At 48.5% G+C, this 19,982-nt stretch overlaps 2 protein-coding genes across 4 annotated transcripts; both read right to left on the bottom strand.

The window, feature by feature from the left end:
* Positions 1 to 2,596: 2,596 nt before the first annotated feature.
* Positions 2,597 to 4,412, bottom strand: PLD6 (phospholipase D family member 6). Its single transcript, XM_054643785.2, has 2 exons — positions 4,018 to 4,412; positions 2,597 to 3,878 (listed from the first exon to the last, which is right to left on the bottom strand). Exons 1-2 carry the CDS (start codon positions 4,409 to 4,411, stop codon positions 3,640 to 3,642), a joined length of 633 nt encoding a protein of 210 aa, XP_054499760.1. The 5' UTR covers position 4,412; the 3' UTR covers positions 2,597 to 3,639.
* Positions 4,413 to 6,044: 1,632 nt separating this feature from the next.
* On the bottom strand, positions 6,045 to 17,600 carry FLCN (folliculin). 3 transcript variants are annotated; one of them, XM_054643778.2, is made up of 12 exons: positions 17,312 to 17,600; positions 15,788 to 16,066; positions 14,490 to 14,636; positions 13,651 to 13,872; positions 12,878 to 13,038; positions 12,069 to 12,160; positions 11,162 to 11,352; positions 10,464 to 10,577; positions 9,948 to 10,071; positions 9,570 to 9,701; positions 8,202 to 8,307; positions 6,045 to 7,455 (listed from the first exon to the last, which is right to left on the bottom strand). In XM_054643778.2, exons 2-12 carry the CDS (start codon positions 16,034 to 16,036, stop codon positions 7,254 to 7,256), a joined length of 1,740 nt encoding a protein of 579 aa, XP_054499753.1. In that variant the 5' UTR covers positions 16,037 to 16,066; positions 17,312 to 17,600; the 3' UTR covers positions 6,045 to 7,253. The 3 variants fall into 3 exon arrangements, with proteins under 3 accessions (XP_054499753.1, XP_054499754.1, XP_077043151.1); XM_054643779.2 differs by having other exon boundaries at positions 17,425 to 17,600; XM_077187036.1 differs by lacking the exon at positions 17,312 to 17,600 and adding an exon at positions 17,120 to 17,257.
* Between the last annotated feature and the right edge of the window lie 2,382 nt (positions 17,601 to 19,982).

Here is a 19,982-nt window from a genome sequence, read left to right as displayed (position 1 = left end):
AACAGCCCCAAACTGAAATGTTCCTGCTGTAGAGCCCAGTACTTGAAAATAAAGGGAGAAGTCCTTTTATTCATAGCAGTGATACTCAGTCACCCTCCTGCCTCTTCCTGCTCCAGGCTTCATCCATCTTTTGGGATTATCAGTGGCTATTTAAATTAGAAAGTGTGTGGGCAAGCTGCTGCATTCTGCATCACTCCTCACTATTGATAGCACCAAAAAGGGAGGTTTAGGAAAACTCAAGTGCAGCAAAGGCACAGGTCTTGGAGCCTTGTTGGCTCCAAGTAATCTTATTTTTCCTGAGTAAAATTTTCCTCCCATTTGCACCATCACCCCTGAGCCAGACAGAATCCTTCTTTAAATGTCACCTTTTCTTTGCCCATGTATTAAAAAAAGAAGCAAATTGTGTTCATTTGTTTCAAAAATAGAACTGCTTAGAATTGGTGCTGGCTTACAAACCAGAAAATTCCCTTTTTTTTGGTAGAACTAGGCTGCAGTAAAAGTGCTCACATTTTGTACCTGCTCTATTTGATGGCACTTCCACAAGACCTTTGCATATTTGTCCTGGTTTGGATACTCAGTTTGTTGTGGACACTCAAGCTTGCCTTTGCTCTGTATTTTTTCCATTTTTTTAGGTAAAAAGAAAAAGCTTTCTTATTCTTCTTTTTTAAAAACAAAAGTAATTTAATACCTGTATAGTATTCCAAGCAGTGCAGTGTAAATATTTATTCCTCAGCAGTTTGCAGAGGGTTCTCTTTTGTGACTGAGTTGTGGTTTGATTTTTAAGTCTTGTTTTAGCACAGAGGCCCCAGAGTGGGTTGGGAGAGGAGGAACGAGTGTAACGTGTCCAACCCACCCTGATAAACTGCTTTTTTTGGGGTTTGAGGACTGTTACAAAAACCTTTTCAAACCTTTTCTGCTGATCTATGCCTTTAGCTTTGAAGGTACCTGTCTGAAGATTGTGTACAGTCTGTTTGACCACTGTAACTTTCTTTGCTATAAATTTGGGGTGTTTTTTTCCCACTCAGAGGACTCAATAATCTTGTGTTTGATAGCAGCATCAATGCTGTGCATGTGCAAATTGTGCCCTGTTTTTACAGAGAGCAGCCACAGCCCCCCCTGCACACACACCCATCCCACAGCAGCCTGGCCACGAGCTGAACTCACTGTGTAACTTCCAGCTGGTGGAACTACAATAAGGAGAGCCAAGGCACTGCTGCAGAACCTCAGTGTGAGGCTGCTGAGGAAACAGAGGGTGTGGGATTTAATAGAGAAACCTGACAAGTTGGTACCAGCTGAACTAACCCAGCTGGCTCTGAGCTCATGAATAATGGGTGCAATTAGCATTGTTTTCTTCATGCTTTCTTCACCCCCTGTGCAGGACAAGAGTGCTCACTGTTTGTTCTCACCTAGAGAAAGCAAAGCATGTAAAGTACTGGAGACTGTGGTAAGTAGGAACCAGGAATCCTCCAGCTTGGCCCGTGTCCCCCTTCCTGGAGTTCTGGATGACTTGAGAGTTTAAAGAACCATTTGGAAGGATGGAGGTTTGGGGGAAGGAAGCTCTGTGAGACTCAGGGCGGTGTCAGATGTGGCAGTTCAGGTGTTAAGGGCCGGTTTTCCTCCAGTGGCCTCGGAGCAGCTCGGCCTTGGCTCAGTCCCAGCAGTGGGGACTGGTTCTGGGTCTCATCTGTGCCCTTGTCTGGGGACAGCCCGGGCCCTGTGAGCACTGGGGGTGGAGGGTTCATGTCCCAGGGCTGTTTCTGTGATGATGTGACAGAGCAGCCGTCCCTCAGCTCCAGCTGTGCTGTGGAGCTCTTGTCCTGGCGCTGGGATGCTGCAGCCTCAGCATCGCCTTTTCCCCTGCAAAGGGCAAGGGTGTGGAAGGCTCCTGTTCCTCCACGTGTGTGAATTCCTGTCCCCTTCCCTTCTCCCTTCCAGTTTATTCTCCAGTGCTTTTGTAAGAGCCACCATTCCTGATCAACTGCTCGCTGTAATAGAAACGTCACCTTTTCTCACTGTATTTATTCCTTACAAACCTTGTATGACATGCTAGGCTCCCCTGGATGTAGCTGATCATTTTTACTTTGTAAATATAATTACCTAACTTTACATTAACTATATGGTAATAAACTATTTTTGCACCACCCTTTGCATGCCATGTGTGACAGGTTTATTTCTAAAAAGAAGAAAGAACAGGGCAGAGGTCAGAGCAGGAAAAGGGAGATGGTTTTTATAGTCAGACTTCCCATAGGAAATGCAACAGGCACCATTTTAATATAATAATATTAATTGTTATATTAAATATAATAATATTATTATATTTAATATAATAATTAATATTATTATATTAAAATGTATAATATAATATAATATATTATACATTAGCAATAATATCTTTACTAAGTAGTTTAAATCTAGTGCTGCTGAACGGGATTTATTGGAGAATGACCTTCCCTAGGTGCTTCCATACAGGTAACATCATTTTCTTTCCCCCATGAGAGCTTTCTCAGAACAGATCTAAAATCTGGGGATGTCCATGGATCATAAATATCTTAATAAGGATCTACAGGAATTGGAATGAAAAAGTCAGATGAGGCTGTTGATGTTTTCAGTGAAAATGGTTTATTTAACAGTGCCAATCACAGCACTACTGGTAACAAAAATGGCAACAGAATATAAAAACCTCTTTTCATTTTGAGAGATATTAAGGCACTTTGTATTCAGTATAAAACAATTCTTACATAGACACTATTTTAAGTTTTAAATTCTTAGGTTTTTACATCATCTTTGTTCCACACTGAGCTGTGGGGACAGAGATGTCACCTCCCTCCCCTTGCTGTCCCCAGGCTGGTGCTGCCAGCCGAGGGCACAGACCATGACAGGTGTCCCAACACCTGAAAGAACCATGGGGGCTTTCCAGAGCCCACCTGAAGTGCTGACCCCACTCCAGCCGTGTCTGCTCTCCAGGTAAACCCTGATCCCAAAGAACCATTTCTGTCATTTCCTTCCAGAGCTCCCTATGCTTCCTTGCTGTGCTCATCTTTTACACCAGAGCTCTGCCAGCCTTTAACCAAAAGAAACATGTACACAATCAAAACTTAAAAATTGTTGCTATTTCCCACGAATTTCCTTTTACCAACTTTCAACAATTAATGCCAACAAGAAATGTAACCGAGGCACTTAATCTATAGAAACTCTTAACTCCGCTGTAGCCCTCTTATCTCTTCCTTCCTTTTCACTGTAGAGGAGCCCTTGGGCTACAATTCCATTTGGAATTGGCTACAATTCCATTCCATATCCCAAGTTGAAAAATGTTCCCTTTACCGCTGAAACACAAGCTCAGCACTGTAGGAACACACCTGCTCTGCACCAGGGCACAGGAACAAGACTGCCCAAAGTTTTAATGCCTACGGATGCAGCTCTGTCACTGTCACCCTCACAACCAAACAGCTGTGTCAATCCCTCTAGCACGGGAATGACCCACAGCAAGGGATCTGTGGCATTTTAGGGCAGAGAACACTTCTCTGGAGATATTTACCAAAGTTACACCCAGATGGACAAAACAATGATGTCTATACATAATAATAATAAACTCTGTGGGTGTTACCATGCTCCACTAGCCCTGTGAGGCAGCTCTACCATTTACTGCCTTTCAGAAAAAAACCTGTAATTGGCAGGATTGTACTCTTCCCAAATCCTTTCAAACTCCTCCTGGAAAGCCTTCACATACTCGGCGTCCTCCACCACCAGCACATTCTCGCGGTTGCTCTGGATGGCCTGGGTGGTCCAGTTGAGGGAGCCTGTGATGAGCATCCTGCGGTCCACGATGGCGAACTTGTGGTGCATGTAGCCGCTGTGCTGGTCGTGGCGCACCTGGATCCCTGCAGACACACAGACACAGACACAGACAGACACACAGACACACACAGGGCCTGTCAGACACAGCGCGGGGCTCCCCGGGCCCGCAGTGGGGCAGGGCCGGTCCCGGCGCGGGGCTCGCCCCGGTCCCGCCGCGCTCACCCGCGTGGCGCAGGCGGCCGATCTGGGAGCCGTGCAGCCCCATGTACTGCGCGTCCGTCACCAGGCGGACGCGGACGCCGCGGCGGTGCAGGAGATGCACGGCTCGGGCGAGCTGCGGGCAGGAGAAGGAGAAGAGGCAGAGGTCGAGCGAGCGGCGGGCGGAGAGGAGGCGGCGCACCAAGCGGCTCAGGGCGGTGTCGCCGCTGGGCAGCGGGCACGGGCAGGGCCGGGCGGGCGCCCCGGGCTCGGCCGCCTCGGCCAGCAGCGCCTCGATGCAGCAGGGCCGCGAGGGGAAGAACAGCACCTCCCGCACGGGCCGGGCCCGCCGCCAGGCCGCCACCGCCAGCGCCACCGCGGTCACCGCCGCCGCCGCCAGCGCCCCCGCCGCCCTCATGGCCCGGCCCGGCCCGGCCCGGCCCGCGCAGCCGCGGCGGAGGCGGGAGCGGCCCGCGGGGAGGAGCGGCCGCCACACGGGGCTGGGCCGGGCTCCCAAATCCCGGCAGCAGCGACCCTGCCCCGGGCCCCGGACCCTTCCCCGAACACCGACCCCTCCCCAGGTACCGAAACCCTGACAGCGAACCCGTCACCGCACACCGAGCCCGTGCAGCGGATGCTGCCAACACGCAGCACATCCTTTAACCACAGAATGGTTCGGGTGGAAAGGGATCTCAGAGATCATCCAGTTCCAAGCCCGTGCCATGGGCAGCGACACCTTCTGCTATTCCTTCCCAATATCCCGTCCAACCCCGCCCTCTGGCAGTGGGAAGCCATTCCCTGTGTCCTGTCCCTCCAGGCCCCCATCCAAAGTCCCTCTCCAGCTCTCCTGGAGCCCCTTTAGGCTCTGGAAGGGACTCTGAGGCCTTCCTGGGTCTTTTCCAGGTGAACACCCCCAGCTGTCCCAGCCTGTCCCAGAGCAGAGGCACTTTAACCTTTGGAGCATCTTTGTGGCCTCCTCTGGACTCGCTCCAGTAGCTCCACGCCCTTGTGATGTTGTGAAGCCCAGAGCTGGAGGCAGCTCTGCAGGTGGAGTCTCACGAGGGTGGAATAGAGGGGGACCATCAGCTGCTGGAGCCTGCCTGGCAGAGGGGACAGGGGTGGCAGAACTGGTACCAGAAGGGTTTGTCTGTAACTGCAGGCAGCAGTGACCCAGCACTGGCTCCATCACACGGCAGCTGCAGCGCTCACCGCTCCCACCTCGCTCCCAGCTACATGCGGTTCAGCCAGGCAGAAATCACAGTGGAATAAAGAATTATCCTGCCTCGATCAGTTTGTCTCCGAGGCGTATCGTTTGGAGGGAAGGAGGGTGCTGAAAGATGTCTGCAGACATGATTTTTTTGTTAATTAAGTTGTGCACATTCCAGCTCTCACTGACGGCAAAGGGAGCACCCGCGGCCTCACCTGCGAGCTGCAGGAACCTGCCCAGGCAATCGTTTGGTAATCCCACGTACAGATGTGTTCTGGCAGGCAAGCACAGCTGGGTGTAGCTTCACTGACTTGGCAGCTCTTCCCCCTTCTTTCCTGTGGGCATTTTTATAAGTTTTAGTGGTTTCCTTGCCCTGGCTCAAAACCGAGTCTGCTTGTCCATGACAGCCCATCAGGTCAGGATGGAAAGGGATCAACGTCCTGCACAACTCACCAGGAGCAAGGGAGAAGCAGCAGCCTCGGGCTCGACCTTGTGACCAACCCTTTTGCTGTTCTGGAAGGAAGCACTAGGTTAGGTTTTGATGCTGGGTTTCTTGGGAGAGCTGGTTTTTTAAAAGACAAATTCAGTTCAGCAATCAACAAGGTCTCAGTGTCAAATGATGTCTCACCTGCTCTGTTACACAGCTCTGGACTGGACCAGAATAATTTAAAAATAAAGATTACTAGGTCAGTCTACAAGAAACTAATACAAAAATAAGAGGAAAAGATCAGTATTAAATTCTCTACATTAGATCTAGGCTAAGGATGTAGGAATTTTGTGGATCAGCTGCTGCTTTCCCCCACCACAATACAAACACACACTGAAAATAAACACAAAACCAGGCTTTGTTCATTTTACAAAAATAGCTCTTATGAGATTTAATGCCTGTCTCCATTTTACAGATGTTCCAGACAAAAATCAACCTCCATATTTTATATATAAGAACAGAACTTGTGACAAGCTGGAACATCCTCTCTGAGCTTGAATGAGTGTAGAAGGTCACCTGGATAAAACCTGCCTTTAGCTTGTTCAAAACATCTGTGGTAATGTCAAGTGTTCCCAATAATGATCCAGAAAAACAAAAAGAAAAGACATAAACCCCAGACTTCACAACAGAAACAGAGATTCCTTACAGAACAGCTAAGGAATATCTGGTTAGGTAATTAAAAAATGCACCAATGTTTTCAGGAACTATTAAGCAAAAATGGCTACTATAGAGTTATATAAGGGAGCACCTACAGGTTGAATCTCTTCTGCTTTATTAGGAAGCTAAAAAAGACAGAAGAGAACCTTATCCTGGCAAGGTTATCTTCATTACCTGGAAGTTCTGCAACCACAGGCAAAACAAGGCAAGTGTTTTCCCCTCTGAGAGGCAAGCAGGCTGCATTTTGAGACTTCTTATTTTACAATTCGCCCTCCCAGACAAGATTTCCAAAGCAAATGCTAAAACCGTCTCAAGTTAAGATTATAAATAAATAAAGAGGAGTGACAGGACTCCCATGGGATATCCTGACTTATGCTACAGCAGAAAATAGTCTCTTAAATCTGAGCACAAAGTGGTTTGAAATAATTTACATGTGATCCATACCCTGTGACGTGCCTCTTATTTTTGGTTCTTGTTCTCTCAGGCATTGAGGAGATTTATGTGGGATTTCAGTGAGATTAACCATATGCACTCCCAGGAGTTCTGGATGTTGTCACAGGCCTGCCAAGCAACCTAAAGGTGAGGCCTGCTGCCACACCATGATGCTTAATGAGGATGAGATTTTAATTAATTGAGCTGATTCTTTGAGCGTTGCTGTGTTTTAGTCTTGAGTGTGCACGTCTAGATTGAGAGCTGAGTTCCTGGGGAGACAGCAGCACTGTGGATTAGCACTTATTAGTCCAGTCTCACAGCAAGTAGAAAAGACTCAAGTCACTCTTCAAGTTGGTTTGAGGACCAGGAGAATAGTGATGAAGCCTCACTATCCACCTAAAGCACAAGCTGCAGGCTCAGCAGAGGTAACCAGGGGTCCCTGCCCTTCTCTGAAGGCAGCAGGGGAGTTGGGCACCTTTAATTCCGGCACTCTGAGGACGTTGGGCTGCGAACTGTTGACATCAGGTGGGACTTGTAGGTCTTGCTCAGGCCGGTCATCCAGAACTTGAGAAGTTTGACATTGTCCTCCTCTGCAGCTCCCAGAATGCTCAGCAGTTTTTGGGTATCCTCCTTGGGTCTGCTGTCCACTTTAGTGAACTTAAAGAGGACTTTCACTTTACTGCAGGAACAAGAGATTCCTGTCATTATCAAATGGACTCACACGCCATCAAACAGGGAACAAAGAGGAGCTGGAGCTTCTCCTGGCACCTACTGCAACTAAATGTTAATAAAAGCTTCAAACCAGTGTTTCATTGAAACTATTCTCATGCTTTGATAGAGAAGGGTGATTATTTAAGGAGATGACTCATTTTCAGTAATAACGGGCATATTTCTAGTTTGGTTTTTTCATTCTAGCAGAAAGCAGAACAATTAATTGTGACAACTGGGAGACACATCCAGTGCCCTTCTGCCTTCAGGTAAATTCACAAAGTCATGATGTTCCATGAATTATTCACATGACTGACTGGTCTTCCTTTACAGCTACCTGCACCTCTGAAATGCAGAGCCTGAAGGCAGAACCTGGGCATGTGTTTGGGTGTCAGCTGTGCTGGGCCATGGCCACACTGACAGGCACAGAGGGATCTGCAGGTTTAATCCTCCTAACCTGGGTGAGGCAGGCAGGTGTTGTCATGCAGGTAACCTACAGATGTGTGAACTGAAGCATAAAGGTTAAGAACTGCTGAAAGCCAAAAAGAGAGTGAGGACTAGAGTAGGAAATTCTTAACTCCTGACTTAATTTGTTCCTGTAAATCCAACTGAACTGCAGCAGAATTCACCTGACTGAAGTGTGTCCTGCACTCTACTGTTGCTGCTCCAGGAGCAGTGCCAAAGCTGCTCCTCTGAAAGCAAGGGAGCTGTACTTACTTCATCCACTCCTCCTTCAGGCAAACAAGGCACTGATCCACAACATCCACAGAGAGGTTCTGGTTGGTCAGGGCAGCTTCAATCTTGTTCAAGATTGTTGGGCCAACTGCAGGATCAGAAAAAGGGGGAAGGGTGAGAAAGAGGACACACAAGCTAAAGGTTACTGCTTACGCCTTTATGACTAATAATTGTTAACTACATCCCCCAGTGGCCTGCTGGGATTTCATTTCCATGGAAGAGCAGCTAAAGGTCATCTTATTAGAAAAACATCTGAGCTAAGAAGCAACATGGAGTTTAGTGAAGGACCCTGGGACATCCAAACAGGTTCAGGGGCCTTTGTTTTTTCTTCAGACCCACTTTTAAACTCCTGCTTAGCTTTGGTTGTGCCTTTATCAAAAGATCATTAAAAACACAAGGTTATGAAAAGACCTTCATGCTCCTTTGTACAATATACAAACATACATATAAAAATATAAACCCTCAACTTATACTTGATTCAATGTTCTTGTTAAGGGCAGTTCCAGGATGCCCAGTGAAAAAATAAACCAGCAACTAACCCAAGACATTCCTGGACCACTTTTTGGAAGTCCCTAGGAGACTTTTTTCCCAGCAGTCCATGGCCTAGCAAGTTTGATGCTGTGGTGGAGAAAAGACCTTGCAGTGACTATTTTTGTGCAGAAGTTTCTGGACATGCCACTGCCTGGATGGAAAATAAACTGGTGTATTTATACATGTGGGATCAACAACAGGAAGAGCACTGTGCAGAGAGCAGCAAGTCTCTGCTTTGCATCTCTGTCTTCAGGGACCAAGAGGAAGGATGAGCCATGTGCTGTGTCTTTTGAGACACTCAGTGAGGCAAATTCATCTAAATTAAGACTTCCCAGAAAAGACAAGACTGATGGACCTGACTCAAATCACCTCTAGGTGCAAGTGTTCCACTGCTGGAAGGAAGTAGGTAAAATTAAATAGAAAAGTCTGGGTATTTCTCTATCAGTGATATTTGACTACCAAGTGGAACATGGAAAATCAGTGATGTCATGGTCCTTACAAGTTAGTCTTACTCAAAATAAACACACAAGTATTTCAGGATTGAAAGTGTTCACTGTGGGTTACAGAATGTCCCTACAATTTTTCTTATACCTATGTTACAGAATCCATTTCTCATTTATGAAAATTAACAGGCAAAATGCTGATCTGGTAGAGCAAATCTTTTATAACTGAACAATCTGTGGTGAACCTCACCTCAAGCAGCTGAACCCCAGCTGAATACTGACCTGGCTTCTACCCAAACCTCCTTCAGGGCCAGTTAAAGATCAAGATGCTCTTTTAATCTCAGTGACAGAGGCTCTTTCTGCTTCCATCACCCACCTCGATCTGCTGCCACGGGGCTCCCACTGGTGACAAGGAACTCGTACTTGTTGAGGGACTGCTCATCATCAAACAGGGTTGGGTAGAGGCTGGAGCGGGTGGCAGCACGGACTTCCACAAGGACTGCAAACTCTGCAGCAACAAGAGCCCAAAAGAGCATGAGCTGTGCTAGCCCAGATTCTAAAACACAGCTACAGACCCTGCTTGGCCTAGAGAAGGTGTCACATCTTTCAGTCACTGAGCAGGCAAAGACATGGGGAAACCAAAACGAAGTGGTTCAGGCTTTATTTCATGCAGCCAATACTTATTAAAAAAAAAAAAAAGTAGTGTTCTTTAACATGACTAGGGAGAGGAGAGGGTTCTGCAAGAGGTTCTTACCAGATGCCAGGATGTGGGGAGGGATGTGGACGTGTGGGCTCAGGCCCAGGAAGTTGCAGCGATAGGCCTCCTCGTACTGCTCGCTGTAGGGGATGATGCGCACACACCCGATGGGCAGCATCGTCTGCAGGGGGAACCAGCCAAGAGAAACTCTGGAATTCAACAACCAACTACAATTCCCTCCCTGACCCCCAGGGCTAAACCTGGAGATCAGCTTCCAGGCTAAGACATGGAGCACTGCTTAGGCAGATGCTCCTCATCTGGGCAATCAAAGCAAACCATTCAGCTTGAGAGCCCCTGCAGTTGCTGAGGACAAGCAAGATATCCAGAGGTTGAGGGGATTCTGTTTTGTGCATGTTTTTTGGGTTTTTTTTTGGTTGCTGTTTTTTCAAAACCACATAATTTAGAACACACTCTACACAAGATCACATGTTGGGGCAGATCATTATAAAGGCTGGAGTGCTAAAGAAATACATTTAAAATATGCAGCCAAGAAATAAAGGAAAAGGTTTCTACCCGTAGGACATCAAAGGCAGACTGGACAAGATCCATATCCTGAGCTTTCCAGATGACCTGGTTCCCCATCAGAACATGCCAAGCCAGCATTCGGAATGCTGATGCCCCAAGAACCTGGGGAAAAAAAAAACCCAAACCATTCTGCACTGGTTATAAACATGAGTGAAATGTCAAGTTTGCCCTGTTAAAAACATGAGTGACAGGTAGGAAAATGGCTAGACCTGAACAGCAGGAATGGACATGGAAATTTAGCACAGGAACCTTGGACACATGAACCTTCCCCCTCAGCCAGGTCACAGGAAGCACAGGAGAAAAGCAAGAACCATACAGAGTAATTTTTTCTATTTGTAAATTATTTTTCCCTCTGAAACACTTTTTTAAAAAGCAAATATTACTTGGCTTTGCAGGAGCTGCAGAACCTCTGTATTAAATTACTGTCACCGCCCTTGGGAAGAAGAAAAGTGCAGAGTTTGAGAGAAATCATCTGACCCCACCCCACATGACTGATGATCAGCAGAGGCCCACGTGAGGAAGGGAGCGTGCCCAGAGATGCAATTCACATCATGTTCCTGGCTGGGCAGGCACTGTGCTGAACCACAGCACCAGGGAATGTGCAGATTGCAGGAAATAAACGTATCTTTTAAAAAAATAAACGTTATCAGGAGAAAAGAGCTTGTGAACTCTGCAGCCTTTGTTACCTGTCTCATGTGCCTGAGAGAGCGGAACACAGACAACCTTCTGTGAGCCACGTTCCAGCTGTTGCAATCTGGCACCAGAGAGGTTTCAGGGGAGCTTTTGGACAGCTCCTGCCCTTCCACAACATCTGGCTGGGAAGAAGGCTTCTCTTCTTCCTCAGAACCGTCCCAGCCTTCTGACTCTTCTTTCAGATCTAAAAAAAAAAACAAACCAGAGGGGGAGATTGGTCATAAAAATTGCTGCTCTCTAGGAATGGAAAGTGGAAAGTGCTCACATGCTGCAGCCATGTGATTTTGGGTGTATGTGGGAAGAGAGAGCTCAGAACACAGTAACTGAAAGTACTGGCAGCAGCACAGACACACTTAAGTGTTAATTCAGATAAAAAATAACTACTCAAGGGTCAAGAAGGAATTTTCATTCTCTACAGAACTGAAAGTCACATTTTTTGATCAGCTATGTTCTCTATTCTTGTTTTAAAGGTTATGGACAAAGCTTTTCTAGATTCTAGTCTACATGGTTAATAAAATAGTTCAACACAGGGAAAAAAACCCAAATAAACTATGATCCTTTACTTTTAGAAAGTTTGTAGAAAAAGAAGCAAGAAATCTATATGTTGTGACTGCACATCCTTCTAGCTGAAGATTCACTGGGAGGGCCAGCCCAGCCACAGAGAACAATAATCTTGATGATGCAACTCTGCTGCTCAAGTGACAAACACCACATGCAGAGAGCCTTTGAGGTGCCTGGATTTCATATTCCTGTCAGAGCCATCTCCAGATGGGAGAGACTACCAGGAAGGTGAAGCTGATGAGCAATGGCTGTGCTTAAGATGCTGATCAAAGGACTCAGTGTTTCATCATTCAAAGCATTCTCAGAAGGTTTTTGCAGCTCTGGAAACCTCTGTCTCACCTGCAAGTTTTTCCATCTGAACGAGGGTGTCTTCTGTGGGTGCTCCCTCCAGAAGCTTCTCGGTAAGCCGGCTACCACAAGCCTTCAGCAGCCTGGAGACATTGAAAGGAAGAGAAGCAGAGTCATGCAGCTTGCCAGGTGCAACAATCCAGTAAGAAATTTGATGTCATGATGTCAAACAAAACATCCAAGCACTGACCACTTTGTGCTACCTTCCAGCTCATCCCTGTGCTTTCCTCAGTGTGGGACTATCGGCTCATCTTACAATCCCTGCCACACAAAGTCACCCAGACCCCAGCATTCTGAATTTCTTTGTGCAGCATGCTTATCTCCCACCCAAATCACATGCCAGTGTTGCAACCCTCCCTGTGGCATCTTTCCAGGGAAGTTTATTGAGCCAGTCAGGCACTGGAGCAACTGGACTCTCTCAGAGCCCCATGGCTGCATCTCCCACACTGCTGATCCAGCACAGGGGCACTGCCAGGTGAACCTCCATGGTCTGTCACCTGTGAATTCCAGCTGCAACACACTGGGGGCAGGAGCATCTTTTATTCCTTTCTTCCACACTGCAAAACCTTTCCATCTGCATAGCCATGGCTTCCATTAGTATTACCTCACAGCAAAAAGACATTTTTTTGTCCTAAAGACATCAGTGTTGGCTCCTTCCAATTCAGATGCTACTTAGCAAAGTCTGGGTATTACCTCAAAAAAAAAAAAACCCACCCAAACACTCAAATCCCATTCCCACTGTTTCAGGCAGTATCCTCCTGAGGAGGGAGCTGCCCAGGCTGAGCCCAGCAGTGCATTACCAAGCGAAGGAGGTGTGCAGGCAGGCCCAGAGGTTCTCGTCGTTGGTCAGCGAGGTCAGGGAGCGCGCGGCGTTGCCGTTGCGCTGGTGCAGGAAGGGGGTGAAGGCCGTGTTCATGCGCTGGGCACGCTGGGGGCACCCAAACTGCTCTGCTTCAAACACCTGCACACACAGCAGGAACAGCTCACACACTCAAAGAGGTTCAGTGTTTGCAAAACTCAGGCAAAAAAAAACCCCAAAAATAGCAAGTGAAAAGGGTGTGTCACACACGCTCGTCCAGTCATGGGCAAACAGAGAGAAAGAAGGGACACCTTATTCTTAGATGGACTGAAACTATCATTAAGTGACACTTGTGCTCCAAAATCATTGTCCTTCCCAGATTTACTTAATTACATTTGTAACAAAGCTGCTGTCTACAAGGCCTGTGAAAAGCACTGAGTGTTTCAAATTCCTGTTCCTTCTCTCCTACATCCCCAGACACTGAATCCTGGAATGGTTTGGGTTGGGAAGATCAACTTGTTCCAACCCCCCTGCCACAGGCACCTGCCACGTTCCATGAGATCAGGATGCTCCAAGCCCTGTCCAACCTGGCCATGAACACTTCCAGGGATGGGGATAAACATCCCTGGAGCCTTGTGTCAATCTTCATGACCACCCTGAGCCTTGTGTCAATCTTCATGACCACTCTGTCATGAGCTGGATCAGCTTTTTTATTCAGCTGTCAATCAGGGATCATGATGCTGCACTGACACTGAGTCACAGGGACTGACCCACCTTCAGTGCTTTGCCCTGGAGCTCATCAATGATGCCTCTGATTTTTCCCAGCAAGAAAGGCCAGGAGTTGATGAGGTAAATCCGGTCCATCATGATGGTGATGATGCTGTACCAGCGCTGGAAACCTCGGGCCAGGCTGTCTTTGATAAAGAAGGTGTGGCTGAACACAAAACCATGCTGCTCATCTCCAAAAAAAATAGGGCCTTCACGTCCTGGGCAGACCTGAAGGGAAGGAACACACACCGAAGTTATTAAACACATCACAGAGTAACCAACTAAACAGCTCCCTGCACTTTGACACCCACTTGGTGAATAAATGAAGCCTTTTTACAATACTATCCCAAAAGTGTGGTCAAAGCCTTCCAGAGATATTCTACAAACACTCCAAATCCTTCAATTTAACTGTATTTTAAGAATTCAGCCTCATTCAACTACAATACTGAGTATCCAGAAGGACTTTTGCTGATCCTGACACACAAATGTTCATTAATCTGTGAAGTTTTTCCTTCATGTCTATTAGAGGATGAATATTAATGGTCTATAATGGGTACTCAACACCACATTCAGAGGTCTTTACAAAAACCAAGTTATCTTACAATGACAAATAATAAGCACAAGGAAAAAAGCAAGGAGGGCCTATTTTTAGCCTCACAAGGTGAGAAGAAGGAACTCTTGAGGTCATCAAAGATCAAGCCAAAAAATACCACCAATCCTGCAATAAACAGATTTCTGTGTCTTTCCCCCTGGCTCCCTCCATGTTTCAGTCTGCACAGAGCAGGCAGGAGCAGCAATGGAACATCTTGGGTTTGAAGCATTTCCCTGTGCCCCGAGGCAGGTACCTCACAGCTGAGGCTGCGCACGCAGGCCTGGCGCACGATGCTGAACAGCTGGGGGTGGTTGGGGTGCTGGTGGCTGACGTACTTGATGGAGGTCTCCTTGTCGTGGCTGACATACCCTGGGTGTCCTCCTGCAAGAGAGCGGCAGCCCTGAAGGCAGAAAAGCAAATCCGGCCATAAATGAGCGTGCAGGTACCTCGGGTTTCCAAAGAGCTCTGACTGTTCCCTCCAAAACACTGCAAAATGTCATTTACACACACAGACAGGAACACAAAGACTCAGAAGACAAGGAAGGTGAGTCAGGGTCAGGATTTGAACTCAGCTCCTCACACAAAACTCTGATATACTTTCTCTGATCTTATGCTCATTTTCCACTATTTAATTCCACTGTGAACTTGGTGCTGGTAAAGTTCAGTTACAGCAGCTGTGAAACCAACTGGCCAAGCAAAACTGGCCACAACTGAAGGGAAAGTAAATAACAGATATATCAGAGGAAGTACTGATAGAAAACAAGAATGAGAATCATGGAATGGTTTGGGTTGCAAGGGACCTTAAAGATCACCTCATTCCACCGCTGGCCATGGGCAGTGACAACTTCCACTACCCCAGGTGGCTCCAAGCCCCATCCAACCTGGCCTTGGACACTTCCAGGGATGGGGCAGCCACAGCTTCTCTGCGCCAGGGCCTCACCACGCTGACAGGGAACAATTTCTTTAGTATATCTAACCTAAATTTCCTCTCTTTCAGTTTCAACACACTACCCCTTGTCCAATCACTGCAGTTCCAATGAACAGTCCCCCTCTGGATTCCCTGCAGGCCCCTTCAGACACTGGAAGGTTGCTGTACAATCTTCTCTTCTCCAGGCTGAACAGCCCTGAATGATTAAGAATATGTATTTTTCCTATTGTTTTAATTGTGTTTGCATTTTTTTTGCTTCCTAACCAATACTGCTCTTAAAATTACTATTAATAAACTATCTGACGTAATCTAACAAAGCAAACGCTCTTCAAGGATGAGGAAAGCATTTCAAAGACAAGAAAATCACAGATCACAGAGTTCAAAGAGAGCTCAAGGTCCTGTCAAGGTGTATGTGTTCAACACCTCCTTCATCCTCTTCTCATGGATCATTAGGATTAGAGTTAGGGCTAGCTTGCAGTTTATGAGGACTTGGAGACCTTCTGGCACTGACACATACAAAACCAGTGCTGTTCACATTTGTATTTGTCTCTAAACAACTTGATTTACATCAGAGAATCCCAGAGCCCTTTAGCCAAGCCAAGGACACCGATTTCCCCACTTGCCTCACACATGTCAGATTTCTTTGGCCCTGGGCTGCTGGAGTCGGCGCTGGCGCCTTCGGCCGGGCTGTGCGAGCGGATCCTGCTGCTCATCTGAATCCCCCCTTCCTCCTCCTCGGCCTGCTCGTTCTGCCCGGAGATGTCCCCGCTGCCGGCGCCCTGCGGGAGCGGCGAGTGCAGCACCTCGGTGCAGAACAGGGTGCGAGGGCCGTGCAGCTCACAGAAATGGCACAGGGCCACGATGGCGTTCATAGTGAGGGCTCAGCGCAGCCGCCAGGCCTCCTGCAGCAGGGACAGAGACACGGTCAGCACAGGGACACCACGGGATCTCACTGCTGCCACTGCTGCTCTGCATCACACCACGAGCAGCTGGACTTAAGCTCAGCCTGAGGCTGAGACCATCGAGTCCAACCTGTGACCAATCCCCACCCTGTCACCCAGACCAGAGCACTCCATGTCCAGTCTTTCCTTGAACACCTCCAGGGATGGTGACTGCAACACCTCCCTGGGAATTCCACCGATCCAGGACCAACCTTCTGTTTGCTGATGGGATGGCCTTGAACAACCCAGCCTGCCATGCCCAGATGCTGGACACTGATCCAGGACACCTCAGGCCCCACGGGGGGAATGGGGCTGGACCAATCCCTCATGCCCAGATACCTCCAGTATCACAGGAACAGGTTCAGGGAATGTCAGAATGGTTTGGGTTGGAAGCAACCTTGAAAATCATCCAATACAACCCCCTGCCACTGACAGGTACACCTTCCACCAGACCAGGTTGCTTCAAGCCCCATCCAGCCTGGAGCTGGACACTTCCAGGCATCCAGGGGCAGCCACAGCGTCTCTGGACAACCTATGCTAGGGCCCCACCACCCTCACAGGCCAAATTTCTTCCCAACATCCTATCTAACCCTGCTGTCAATTTGAAGCTGTTCCACCCTCTCCTGTCACTCCAGACCCCTGTAAATATCCTTTCCCATCTTTCCTGTAAGTTCTGTTTAAGTACTAGAAGGCCACAATTAGGTCACCCCGAAGCCTTCTCCTTTCTAGATGAACAATCCCAATTATTCCAGCCTTTCCTCAAAGGACAGGTTCTCTTCCCCCCTGATCAGCTTGGTGGCCTCCTCTGGATCAAGGCTGAGCTCGCACAGAGCAGCCCTCCGTGCCCGGAGTCTCAGGCCGGAACGGGCCGGCCCTGCTGAGCGCCCACGGACCCGAACGCCTCAGGCCGTGCCGTACCCGGGCCGGCCTGTCCCGCCGGGTCCAGTGTCCGGTTCCCCGTGCCCCGTCACCCCCGGCCCGGCCCCGGTTCCCGTGCCCGGAGCCCCCGCTCACCGCGGCTCCCCCGGCCCGTCCCGTGTCCGCGGGCGCCTGACACCGACTGACCCACAGGCCGTACCACCCCCACCGCCAGCTGGGGGGGGACAGGCATAGACAGCTCCCCGCCCGCGCGCCCGCCGCCGCTGCGGAGAAGCGAGAAGATGGATAATAACGTAAAAAAGAGAGAGATGAGAAACCCGTTCGTACCGCGGGACTGAGCTGGCCGTCCCGCCGCTCTCCCGGGGAGCCACCACCCCCCGGCTGCCGCAGTGGCTCGGCCCAGGGCCGCCCTGTCCACAGGGGCCGGGCGGAGCCATTACCTCAAAGGAGGTGGGGTGTGAGGAGGTCTGGAAGACGCATCCTCCCCTCCCGCGCTACACCTGCCCAGCTGTCACATTGCAGAGCGGAGCAGAGGTCTCCGATCACGGGGGACACGAGAAGGGACGAGCGACAGCCAGCGACCCGCATGTGCCACACGGGGAGCGGGCCGCGCTCCCCCGCGGGGTGGTACGGACCGCGCTGTGGGTCACGTGATCCGCGGGCTCTGGGAGGGGAGCCGGGGTGGCCGCGGGCGGAGCCCCCGAAGGAACCGGGACCGGGACGGGGATCGGGGTCGGGTCCGGGACAGGGACCGGGACGGGGTTGCAGTACGCCGCGTTAACGAGTTTCGCCATCAGCTGCCGCAGAGCCCCTTCCCGGGACTTGCCCTGGCCTCAGGGCGGTGCCGTGTTCCCCGCAGGCTCGGCGCGATTTCTCCATCGGAGACTCAGCACCCACCGTCTGTGTTAATTCCTTAAAGTGCTTAGAATGTAAGATTATGGCAGATGAAGGTTTCGAAATATTGTCGTTTAACGATTTATAAAGCGGCTCTGTGGAAGTGTTTGCGCACGTACAGCCCGGGAAGGGCAGGGGAGCAAACACCCAAGTTAAACCTGTTCAGGCTCTTCATTTCCATTAAACTACTCCTGTTTCTCTTCAGGGTATCAAGTTTAAGTATTAAAGGATTATTTACCTCCAAGAATCTATGACGGAAAGCTAAACCAAATTCCCCGTGAACTGTTAGGCTTCAAAATAATAAAGTACAGATTCCTTCCTGCTCCTTGAAGTTGCCCCTTAAAGAGCTTTAAATACCTGAATCTGAACAAAAGTAGTAAGTTTTCAAGTAGATAACAGCATAGATTATTCAACTGAGTAAAACTTGTACTTTAATCCCAAGAAAGAGCAGCTATTGCTGATACCACTACAAGACACACCTCTGGACCCAAGCACAGCCACACATGGACTAATAATTTTGTCTCTGATTAAAATAGGCAGATGATCAGCAAGATGGATTATTACAGAAACACCGAGCTCAGGGATTCAGACATGAATCCCAGAATGGTTTGGGTTTGAAGGACCTTATGGACCACCCCATTCCCAGCCCCTGCTGTGGGCAGGGACATCTTCACTGGACCAGGTTGCTCAGAGTAAAAGTGTTCCATCCAAAATCCCAAAGCCTATCTCAGACAAGGACCTGCAGCAGCACTTCCCAAGAAAGACACTAAAGCAAGATTATTTCTACTTGGAGTTGCTCAGCAGAGCTCTGAGAAGCCACCAGCGAGGCTTGAACACCTCTGGAGCAGAGGACGCTGCCACACACAGCAGCCTCCCCAGTCAGCCAAAATCACCTCCTGAAAAGCAACCAGAACAAGAGATCCCCCCAGAAAAAACTAAGGAAACTCCAAATACAAAAGACCTACAATCTCATTTAAGACAAACTAAGAAGGACTGGTTTGTTATCTTTATTTTCCAATAGCACATTTAAACAAGTTGTCAGGACTAAGCTCTCCACAGGGAGAACATTTCCTAGGTTATACAGATGGCCTGTGACAACACAAACACGGGGCTGTGGCTGTGCTGTGGGACACTCGGGGGAGCTGAGGAGGAGGAGGAGGCAGCTGGGGTTACACCATGGAGTGATGGTCACACACTGGGGCTCCTCAGTGGCACAAAACCAGCAGTGGGGGCTGGACACAAACAGCTTCAACCATTCCTTCTTAGAAACATTTCAAACTCTCACTGTGACTGGCCTAGAGACCCCTCCTGTGGCTAGGAACTGCAGCTGCACATCTAACACTGCCTTCAGAAGTGCATTTTGTGTCTTTGCTAATTAAAATGCATCAAAATCAAAGTCACATATCAAAGCATGCACTCAGTATTCCCTGGACACATCTTGTGACCGTGCAGCTTGGGAAGGAACAGCAACAGGACCTCTGAGAGCCCAAGCTGGGAGCAGCACAGCACGCAGTGTTCCTAGATTTCAGCAGAAGTCCTTCCCTGCAGTAAATGCAAATTAAAACCAGAAAGCCCGAGTGTTCTCGAAGCCTCTCAGCTGACCACAGCCCAGGCAATTAGTTCCAAGACTTGGCAGGAGCTGCTTCATTAAAAATCTGACTTAATTTCAGTGCTATCTCAAGACGTGCAGATGCCAGGCCATGTGTGTTTATCAAAGTAGGACTTAAAAGCCCTTCCCTGGAGCACTTTTGGTGAATGCTTTATCTACTGATTCTACAGGTGGGACCTGACTTCGAATTTCTAACAGAATTCAGACATTAACAGCACAACTATCCACGCCAGAAAAGGAACCTCAGCAGTTCTCTAAAAGCATTTGCCCTCTTAAAAATCAGATATGTAATGGAATATATCACTTTTAACTATTACACAGCTATTTTTGTCATCCTTTTGATGTGAGCATGGATTTGTTTTATCTACTTTGGGCAAGATAAGAGAAAAATCTAAAGCTATTCACCAGCTGCATAGATTAGTTTGCTTCTATTTCCACAGCTGGAAAACCATCCTGCAGATCTCAGCAGGTAAATCCATGCTCACTAACAGGAAC

This window comes from Agelaius phoeniceus, chromosome 16, assembly GCF_051311805.1.
Source record: "Agelaius phoeniceus isolate bAgePho1 chromosome 16, bAgePho1.hap1, whole genome shotgun sequence".
NCBI classification, from domain to species: Eukaryota; Metazoa; Chordata; class Aves; order Passeriformes; family Icteridae; genus Agelaius; species Agelaius phoeniceus.
The sequence above is the reverse complement of the archived record's forward strand: the minus strand, read 5'-3'. Positions and strand labels throughout refer to the sequence as shown.

What these genes read in the sequence shown, in the direction of transcription:
- PLD6 (XM_054643785.2), bottom strand. Translation starts at nt 4,411, where the DNA reads ATGAGGGCGGCGGGGGCGCTGGCGGCGGCGGCGGTGACCGCGGTGGCG. An exon ending in CGGCCGCCTGCGCCACGCGG is followed by an intron (nt 3,879 to 4,017) that starts GTGAGCGCGGCG and finishes GTGTGTCTGCAG; the next exon opens with GGATCCAGGTGCGCCACGAC.
- FLCN (XM_054643778.2), bottom strand. Translation starts at nt 16,036, where the DNA reads ATGAACGCCATCGTGGCCCTGTGCCATTTCTGTGAGCTGCACGGCCCT. An exon ending in TGCGCAGCCTCAGCTGTGAG is followed by an intron (nt 13,873 to 14,489) that starts GTACCTGCCTCG and finishes CCTTCCCTTCAG; the next exon opens with GTCTGCCCAGGACGTGAAGG. An exon ending in CTGCACACCTCCTTCGCTTG is followed by an intron (nt 12,161 to 12,877) that starts GTAATGCACTGC and finishes CAATGTCTCCAG; the next exon opens with GCTGCTGAAGGCTTGTGGTA.